Source organism: Propithecus coquereli, unplaced genomic scaffold, assembly GCF_000956105.1.
Source record: "Propithecus coquereli isolate 6110/MARCELLA unplaced genomic scaffold, Pcoq_1.0 Scaffold55, whole genome shotgun sequence".
NCBI lineage: Eukaryota > Metazoa > Chordata > Mammalia > Primates > Indriidae > Propithecus > Propithecus coquereli.
The window spans coordinates 4,994,465-5,004,851 of NW_012151396.1; the positions used below are offsets into that span (position 1 = coordinate 4,994,465).

At 35.0% G+C, this 10,387-nt stretch overlaps 1 protein-coding gene across 1 annotated transcript in view; it reads right to left on the reverse strand.

The window, feature by feature from the left end:
- NETO1 (neuropilin (NRP) and tolloid (TLL)-like 1) overlaps window positions 1–10,387 on the reverse strand; it is a 156,900-nt gene that overhangs the window by 57,160 nt on the left and 89,353 nt on the right. The window contains exons 2-3 of the mRNA XM_012657587.1: window positions 7,000–7,041; window positions 6,754–6,881 (exon numbers count right to left, since the gene is read on the reverse strand). Coding sequence (XP_012513041.1) covers window positions 6,754–6,881; window positions 7,000–7,041 — 170 coding nt within the window. The remainder of the gene's footprint in view (window positions 1–6,753; window positions 6,882–6,999; window positions 7,042–10,387) is intronic.

Below are 10,387 nucleotides of genomic sequence, written 5' to 3' on the forward strand. Positions count from 1 at the left end.
GCAATAAATCTAACAAGTTCATCAGTTCTCAATTATGTGAAATTACAATTTGAAATATACATTTTTATGAACAGGAGAAAACACTGATTACGGTAAATGCAAAAGTGTGTTCTACTCCTTTGAAGTGTGATACATAATAATTCAGCTCCCCCAATATTCTAACAAAGTTTTTTTTTTAAAAATGTACTATCGCCAAAGAAGAAAAAAAATACTTAATTAAAATAATTATGTTACTAATTGAAGAAAGATATTTGACCACTTGATGTTTTCAGGTTGAAGTGTTTCAGTGGCCTCATGTGTTTGAGCAATTATTTCAAGTTTCTTACACTGCATGTAGAAACACAACTTAAAATGCAAATTTATTATTAGTTAGGAAAAGAAAATATGCTTGGTTTATTGACAATAGGTTAAGACATTGCTAATGCATTATTTCAAATCTCTCAGCAACAACTGACACTTGTCATAACCATTTTAAGGTGAAGAAAACTGAGGTTCAGAAAATTAAGTAACTTTGTCAAAATGACACAGAACTGTCACTTAAATAATGCATTGGTACTGAAGTCAGATCTGCCTGACAATTAGCTACTCATTATCACAATAATCAGCCTTAGACAAAACTTTTTGAAATGTTCACAGACTTATATTCCAGAAAGAAAGTTACAATCATAAATAAAACAAACTACAACAAAATAAGTAAACAAATAAGCACGTAAAGCAAAACCATTTCCATTTTGCTCAAGGGGCCAGGAAACATGTTGACTATCAAGATATAAACGACACTCAGAGAAAACAATTGTGTCCCTCTGAAATTAATGTCTGTCTTTAAATTCTTTGAAAATAGGATTATTTCATAGAAGAGCATTGCCATAGATAGGAAATCAGTTTGCATATTGGGCCCACGTGTTTTCATTTGACAGTTTCAGAGTGTCTATAATTTCCATAAGAGGTGATCAACTTACATTTGTACATGAAGTGCAACGACTGTCATTTAAGTGTCTTCTATATTTAAAGGGCATTCTTATCAAATAGCGCACTATTCAGAGAGGAAGTGAACAATTACACAGTCACTAGATCTTATGTAATCACTTCTGAAGCATTCAATGATTCTTTTAACTTTAATTTTTTATCATAGAGAAACAGAAAATATACCGCTATGGCATTTGCTTTACTGGGTCTAGAACTATCGATGCAGAAGCCAGATTCCATTTGCCAGGAAAAGTGACCAAGCTTTCCCACACTAACTCTACTACACATCATACAAAAGCCCTCTCTCCATGTTATAATTTGAGTGACTATCTCATCAATGTAAAGCTTGTGTTACAATACCAAGGGAAAGAATTATTTAAGGTAGCAAACTGCAGAAAGCACGTTAGTCCTTCTACTGAAAAAAAGAGAAATGATAAACAGAGTAATATATAATAACTCTGGAAAAATGGTCAGATTATCTTCTCTCAGTGAATCATTTTGATGCATTTTTCTTTTTAATCAATCATAGAGTTTCAGTCTACAAGATAATTTATTGAGTGGGACATAGGAAACTTCAGAACATACACACAATTTCTAGTAACAGCTGTTTTCCAAATCACACTAATATATAAATCAGAATCGCTTTTTATATGCAATGAAAATAAATATAGACAACAATTTACTAAGTAATATATTTATTGACTGCCCGTCCTGGTCTATCCCCTCATATCATAATGATATACAGAAAATAGAAATTATTTGGGCAATTGTTTAAGACTTACCAGAACAGTTTTCTCCATAATAAATAAAAAGTAAATATACCACAGTCCAAGAAATGTTACATATGTCTTTAATACTACTAGACACTTTTATAAATAAAACCATATTCTAAAAAGCATTCAGCCCTGGACTTCTGTGGTTGCTGTTGGATTTTTGACCAGACAAATCAGGTTTATAATCTTAGATAGGATATTCCTTAAATTTGGAGGGTAGCAATGTACCCCCTATTTGGAGAAAACCAGAACATCATACTGTTTTATATAATACGTTAAAATACACACACACACACACACACACCTGTAACAAATCCTTATATAACAATATTAAAATGATTTTCTTGTATGCATAAACAAGTATCAAAGTATTTAAAGTCCATCTAAGTAGCTCTCTAAAATCTGACAGTACAAAAATGAGATTTCCTTTCTTAAAAAATGTTGAACCATACCATTTTCATTGGTAGTTATCTAGCCAATATAAGTTTTCACTTTTTTACCTAATTTTATTCTCATTTTTGGAGATAATGAGGGCACAATCAATCTTTAGAATCCTTAATACTTATTGCAGTTAATTATATTTACTACCCTTAGTATATTACATTAATATTCTATTGTTCCATAAAAAGTATCACTAATTTAGCAGCTTTAAACAAACGTCCAATTATACTCTTTCAGTTCTGTAGAAGTACTCCAGGCTTGACTGTGTTCTTTACTATGGGCAAGTGCGGGTGAAAATCCTTGCAATTCTAGGACCAAGACCCCATTTTCCTGACGGCTGGTGAGCAGGGGTCGCCCTCACTCCTAGGCTCTCTCATTCTCTGGCTTCTCCCTTCACTCGCAACCAGAGACATCTCTCTGCTTTTAAAGGGCTCATGTGATTAGACTAGGTTTAGGTGGTTAATCTAATTTTGATTAACCCAAAGTCAATTGATTGGTAATCTTAATCACATCAGCAAATCTCTTTTGCTGGGTAACTTAACATAATCAGATGTGTGATATTTTATCCTATTCAAAACCCCAGGGATTGGGGCTGGAAGTCTTGGCTACCCTCTTAGGATTCTCTCTGTAACACTTATGTTCCTTGTATAAGCAACTTTAACACCTGGAACACAACATTACCATAAAAGTCTATTGACTTACTATGTTTGTCAAGTTTCTATGAGCATTTGATTATAATTTGGCACAAACTATTTTTGAATTAAGTAGAAAAATTAAAAATTATTTTGAAATATTAAATGATGGGTAAATAGTAAAAGCTAGAGTTTTATTTTCCCAAAACATTAACTATTAAGTTAATTACCTTCATTTGTACATTTTTATAAGTCTTTTGACTCTATCTCTGATCCTTTTTTAGCAAATGATATGTGAAGTGATTATTTGTTAACTAGATTGATTGAATCATTCCACAATGGAAACATGTATCAAAACATCACATTCTATCCCACAACAGTTATTATTTTTCAATTAAAATTATATTTAAAAAGTATCAAAACTTAAATTAGAAATAAAACTTGATTATTACATCAAATAGTGTGGTTTTATTACATCAAACCGGACCAGGAGTTAGGAGGTGTTGATCTTGCTCCAACTCCATTACTAACCAGCCAAATATCTGGGCAAGTCACTTATCACAGTCATGGAACTTTGGTTTTGAAAGGATTTTCCTGTTACCTATGCCAAAACATTACTTGATTTTTAATTATTATACAAAGTCCCTGCCAAACTCTGCTTGGATTCCTCCTGTGAAATCCCATTTGATCTCCATTATTAAAACAAAACAACCTTTTCTATATTAAATTGAAAGCTATATTTCTCTAGTTTCAAATATTCAGATAAATTTCAGTATTTAAAACTATGCACATTAAATCTTATTCCTCTTTCATATGACTGAACTTCAAATATGTGAAGATTAGCATATGACTTTTCTTCTAGAACTACATAAGTTCATTTATTCTGCAAGTTTGAATTGAATAGCAGGCATTCTGGTTGACACTGGGTATCCACATAAATAAAGCCCAGCTCTGATGGAGCTAAAGTTCCAACAGTTAGAGTTATCTCCCTTCATTCTCTTCTGCTGGTGGTTTCCTGGACCAGAGTCAGAAGCAGATGCCATAAGACCCTTATGTCCCCCTTGCTTTAGTATCCGGGTATATACGAAATACTTGCTCACAGAGGCATATTTCTATACCCCGTTGTTAGCCCATATTGAACCTCGCTGTCCTGACTCAGCTTATTCATCTTATAAATGATCTAGACACTAACAGACTTTCAATGTTCTCTCTGGCTTTGGTTTTCCAAATTCTAAGAAATCTGAGTTAATCACATTCTAATTAAAGGGGACCATCTATGTTACTATTCTCAAATAAAGGAGATGCCAGGTATTATATTTTCTATTTGTCAAAAGTCTGAAAAGCAATATGTAATTTATATAAATTTTAATAGAACCCAACTAAGCTATTTAGCACTTTGATCGCACAATATGGTTTAGTCACCAGTGTCATTCAAACAGTCACCACAAGCCATTTCAAGTTTAACGCACGCTTTGATAGTCTGTGCTCATAAGCTGTTAGGAGCTCCATAAAAATAGAAAGCCCACATACGCAGTAATCTCCGGTTCTTGCTTTTCTCCGCAGTATTCAAAGCCACTTCCTCTCCTCTAACCTTTAATTTAACAGAGAAAGCCTGTCACAAAAGAGCCATCTTTGTCCAGCTCTGCAGGCTGCTTCCCCTTTGGGTCACGGAATGCCGAATTTTGTAACAGACAGGTACACCCGCTATTGTTGTTCTGAGATTGTACAAAAGACAGCCTATTTATTTACCAGCTGGAAGAAAAAGGTGTGTTATTTACACTCTCACGAAATCTTTCTCTTAATACTGTGGTGACAAAGGTGCTGGTTATGACAGCAAGATGTGGCACATATCTTTCCAGTTGAAGGGAAGTCTTACAAAATCTTTCCTTCACAGAGTTTAAGAAAAATGAACAGCACTTGCATGTGAATACACATTTTGTGAAATAATAATAATAAACTGCAGTCTAGATCTTTTATAATTCATGTAGTGGATATTTATGGTTTTATGTTACCGATAGCTTCGGACTAACAAAAAAACAAAAAAAAGAACTACGTATTTCTTCATAATGCAATCAATGTTTTCAAAGATTTTCTCAGATGCAAAGAGAACTGCAAGTGCCAAAAGCTGGAACCTGGACCAAAATCTCTGAATCTTTGTAATTGGAAATTAGGGAAAAATATGCCACAATTCCATTTTATATGCAAACGCTAGAGATATATTCAAGGGAGCATCAAGTAAAAAAGACAAAAAATATTTCCTGAAATAGCAACGCCCTCAAAGATGATGCTTCTTTGTTTCTTAGCATGAATACTCGGCCACCAAATTCTACCCGGTCTCTCTTTAATGTTTCCTTCATGGTCGACCACCGTGACCCAGTCTCAGACACTGGGATTCTTGCCGTAGCTTCCTACTTAGTCTTCTACTTGCTGTGTCGACTCCTCTGCCTTTTCCTCAAAGGAAAAAGCTATTTTCCTAAAACGTAAGTCTGGTCATGTCACTTTTCTGCTTCCTTCTTCTGTGTATCACTAAAGCACACAGGGAGAAGTCCTAGTTCTTCACGGAGGCCTACAGAGACCTTCAGCATAATAACCCAACACTCTCCCATCTCCAAGCTCAAGCTTTTTCACATGCAATTACTTTAATTCCTGAAAAAGCATACTTTCTTATGAGTCCATGACTTCATAGATGCTATTCTCTCCGCCTGGAGAGCATTCTCACCTTGTCTACCTGACACAATCCTATTTCTCATTAACTCTTCAGCCAACACCCTGACTGCTATTCGGTTCCACCTTAGACTTACCCTACCAGGTATATGTGGTCTTTTCTCTCACTCTGTTATACTTGATAAATACCTCAATGATATTACCTTATTGTTTAGGTTAATTTGTTACATAATTTTCTAGAAACAAAGCTAAAAACTGGAGGACGGGGGCTGGTGCGCTTTTCCATTTCTCTGGCATAGTGCTTGACATTATATAAAGTCACTGAATCAATTAATTAAATAACAAACTGTTTCGACCTCAATAAATAGTCAGCTACAAATCTAATGAATCAATAATGTTTTCTTGCAACTTTAGAACTGAAGAATAAGAATAAAAGGAGAATAAGCAAAGAGTCAACACTGTATAACCATGATGGCTACTGGTGCAAAATGATGATCCTCAATATTTTTGGAAGATATTTTCATAAACAGGATGAATATCTACTTCATCTTATTCTACAGAAGCGTTTCCAAAATGATGGCCTGAGTTCGTATCTGGTCCATGGCAAATGTAGTTAAATACATATAATACTTATAATTTTTACAATGTATTACAACACTTAAAAATCAGGGTGATCAATATAAAATATACATTTTTGGTGTGTTATGAAAAATTGGAGGATGTGGTAATGCAGGACCCACATTTTCTCATAACAACAAAGACAAGGAACCCAATGGGCAGTTGAGTGGAGGCTGCCCCCTTCGAATGAGCAGGGGCTCTTCCAGGTGCTGGGATCACTGGCCCCCAGCCTTGCGACACCTGTATATTATATGCCAGACATACATGATTGTAAGCCCCAGCTAATTTCTTCCATAGATATGATTTTACATTAGAAAGCAAATGGCAGATACTAACAATAAGAGCATAAGTGTAATTATGCTTAGAATGATGGCTCTGGCATAACATTTCAATCCATTTTTCAGAGACGTAGACTTACCTGAAAGTCTATTGTCCAGGTTATCAAATGATCTTTTCAACACACTCTGCATATTGTTATTTATGACATTGAAAGTTAGATTGGGCAGGAGAAAATAAGTTGCTTTTCAAAGCCAAAATAAAATCATAGCTTACAATTGCACTCTGAAATATATTAAGCATGTCCAGGTGCTTCAAAACAATGCACGTTAGAGACACTTCTTAAGTACACTGTCAAGGCTGGGTTTCATATTAAGACTAACCTTGGATCGTGGAGGTGCCCGGATATACCACTTGCAATCAACCGCCTCGCTGGCAGAAGCTTTGCCTTCCTTCATAATTTGTATGGACTCCACAATTCCTTCAGGACCGCCCATCTCAAACTCACACACTAAATAACAAAATGCCAAACACATACAAAGAAATGGAACTTGAATAATAAACCAAAAGCATATTTCATAGCAGAATACAAAGTCCTCTGAACATTATTAAATATCTATTGTACCAACCTGGTAATGGTTTCAAAACTCCAAGGTCCTTAAAGTCAGGATCTTAAAAATTGAGAAAAAGAAAATTAGTCCTATTTTGCATTTATTACTTGCAATGATTTTGAGTAATATGCCATTAAATTATCCAGGAATTTCCCTTAAAAACACACTGGGGAAAATTAAATGGTGAAATGAATAGTGTATAGTATTATTAGAACCGAAATGTTAATTTATATGTTACACTTTTATTATAAGGTTTTTCTCAATACAAAGGACACCATTTTAAAAAACCTAATGCAATTCCTGCATATTACTATCAAATCAAAATCTTACTCATTATCTGTAACTCCATAATTGGACAAAAGATGTTTTCTGAAAAATGTACCCATAGGTAATTCAGGGTTTGGGTCAACTTCCATGTATTCCAAATACAATTCTTTTGTCTGATTCAAAATATTCTGTTGTTGGAACACAATTTTCAAATAGAATATTAGAAGCACAAAGTTAAGATGTAAAATCTAGGACTCCTCTCTTCTGGCTGACTGAACTATCTTGTTTTCATTAAATCTTCATGTCTAACATTTCACACCATGCTAGCTTTCAAAGTATTCCTCAGTATTCTATCTTGTCAACTCAACACCCACTCTCCCCGTTCCTCTTCTGAGTTCAGGTATTTGTTTTCCTTATCATTTATGTGTTTCAGAGGAAGCTTGTTTTATCATAAGCCTCAAAGGTTCCTAATTGCTGTAAGCCAAAAATGGGGGTCTCATTCCCATTTCTTGTAACTGATTTTGAGATAGGTATGCAGCAATGAAATACAAAGATGAGCTTTTTTGAAGTCTTCTGGTAAAGTTTTCATCATACTAGATAGAGACAAGGTATATCCAGTTTTTCTGGCTTGCACTATAGTCATGATTGTATCAGACTCTTTGGAATCATGTAATAGCCAATTCCTGATGTTGAGAGAATCTTGTACCTAGAAAACCCCAAAGACTCCACCAAGAGACTCCTGGAATTGATAAATAAATTCAGCAAAGTCTCAGGATACAAAATCAATGTACATAAATCAGTAGCATTTCTATATACCAATAATAGTCAAGCTGAGAGTCAAATCAAAGACTACAAAGAAGTAGTAGCTACAATAGCTACAAAGAAGATAAAATACATAAAAATATACCTAAACAAGGAGGTAAAAAATCTGCACAAGGAGAACTATGAAACACTGAGGAAACAAATCCCAGAGGACACAAACAAATGGAAAAACATATCAGGATCATGGATTGGTACAATCAACATTGTTAAAGTGTCCACACTACCAAATATGATTTACAGATTCAATGCAGTCCTCATCAAAATACCAACATGCTTCACAGATCTAGAAAAAATAATTCTGTATTTCATCTGAAACCAGAAAAGAGCCCAAATAGCCAAAACAATCTTAAGCAAAAATAACAACTCTCAAGGCATCACATTATCAGACTTCAAACTATATTAAGGCTACAGTAACCAAAACAACATGGTATTAGTATAAAAATAGAGACATAGACCAATGGAACAAAAATAGAGAACCCAGACATAAAACCACCTACCTACAGCCAACAGATCTTTGACAAAGCAGACAACAATGTACACTGGGGGAAAAAAAGCCCTATTCAATAAATGGTGCTGGGAAAATTGGATAGTCACATGCAGAAGAATAAAACAGGAACCCTATCTCTCACCATGCACAGAAATTAATTCAAGATGGATAAAATACTCAAATGTAAGGCATGAAACCATAAGAATTCTAGAGAAAAATGTAGGAAAAACTCTTCTAGATATCAGCCTAGGCAAAGAATTTATAACTAAGACCCCAATGGCAATCACAGCAACAACAAAAATAAATAAATGGAATTTGATTAAACCAAAAAACTTCTGCAAAGCTAAGGAAATAATCAACAGAGCAAGTGGACAACCTACAGAATGGGAGAAAATATTTGCAAACTATATATCCAATAAAGGGCTAGTAACCAGAATCTGTACAGAACTCAAACAAAATAGCAAGAAAAAAAAATCCCATCAAAAAGTGGGAAAAAGACATGAGCAGAAGTTTTTCAAAAGAAGACAGACAACTGATCAACAGACATATGAACAAATGCTCAGTATAACTAATCATCAGGGAAATGCAAATTAAAACCACAATAAGATATCACCTGACTCCTGTTAAAATGGCATTTATCAAAAAGTCCAAACACAATAGATACTGGCATGGACGCAAACAGAAAGGAATGCTTATACGCTATTGGTGAGACTACGAATTAGTACAACCTCTATGGAAAGCAGTATGGAGATTCTTCAAAGAATTCAAAGCAGACCTGCCATTAGATCCAGCAATCCCACTACTGGGTCCTTACCCAAAGGAAAAGAAGTCATTTTATCAAAAAGACACCTGCACTCAACTGTTAATTGCAGCACAATTCATAACTGCAAAGATGTGGAATCAATCCCCGTGCCCATCAATTCATGAGTGGACCAATAAAATGTGGTATACGTATGCCACGTAGTACTACTCAGCCATAAAAGGATGAATTAGTGCCTTTTGCAACAATTTGAATGGAACTGGAGAGCATTCTCTTGAGTGAAGTATCTCAAGAAAGGAGAAACATGCTAGGATCACACATGTGCACAGAGGAAAGTAAAACTCAGTGGAAATCAAGCAGGGGAAAGGGGAGAGGGAGGAGGGGATGGGCAAAAATGTCCTGATGGGTACAATGAACACTGTTTCAGTGATGGGCTCACCTATAGCTGTGACCCAAGCATTATAAAAGTGATCCATGTAACCAAACATGTGGCTGAAATTGGACTTTTTGCTATTCGAAACAATACACATCCTTACAGCCTCAGCCACTCTGAGTCGGATTTTTGTTGGCTTATAAGTGGGTGAAGGCATCAGTGGCTTCCTATGTTGGAGATACTTGGTATACAATTTAAAAGCTGATTGTGAAATGTAATAATTCATTGTTATTACTATGGTATTAGCTATGAAGTAAAAACTTTTGGCTTTAGATATATTTTGTGAGACACTGCTCACTCCAGTATGAAGAGGTAGCATTCTTTCTGGAGGAAATTATTTCTGGATATTAAGACCATGTGTGTTTAGATATGTGTGTATCTAAGTGTGCTTCTTTGTGTGTCTGTGTGCGTGGAGGCACCAAAGTTGTAATTGCAGGCTGACTTGTGTTGGTTTAGTTATTTTCGTTAAAGGTTGTTTTTGCTGTTTGTTTTCTGTTTTGTCAAACAGGGATGTGGACTGACCTGCGGAGACTGATCACCCACACTGCAACCTGACTGTATCGGCCGAGACTCGTTTTGTTATGGGACACAATTAGAAAGTGTTAATAAATTTTGAATCAAGATACAAATTCATTTG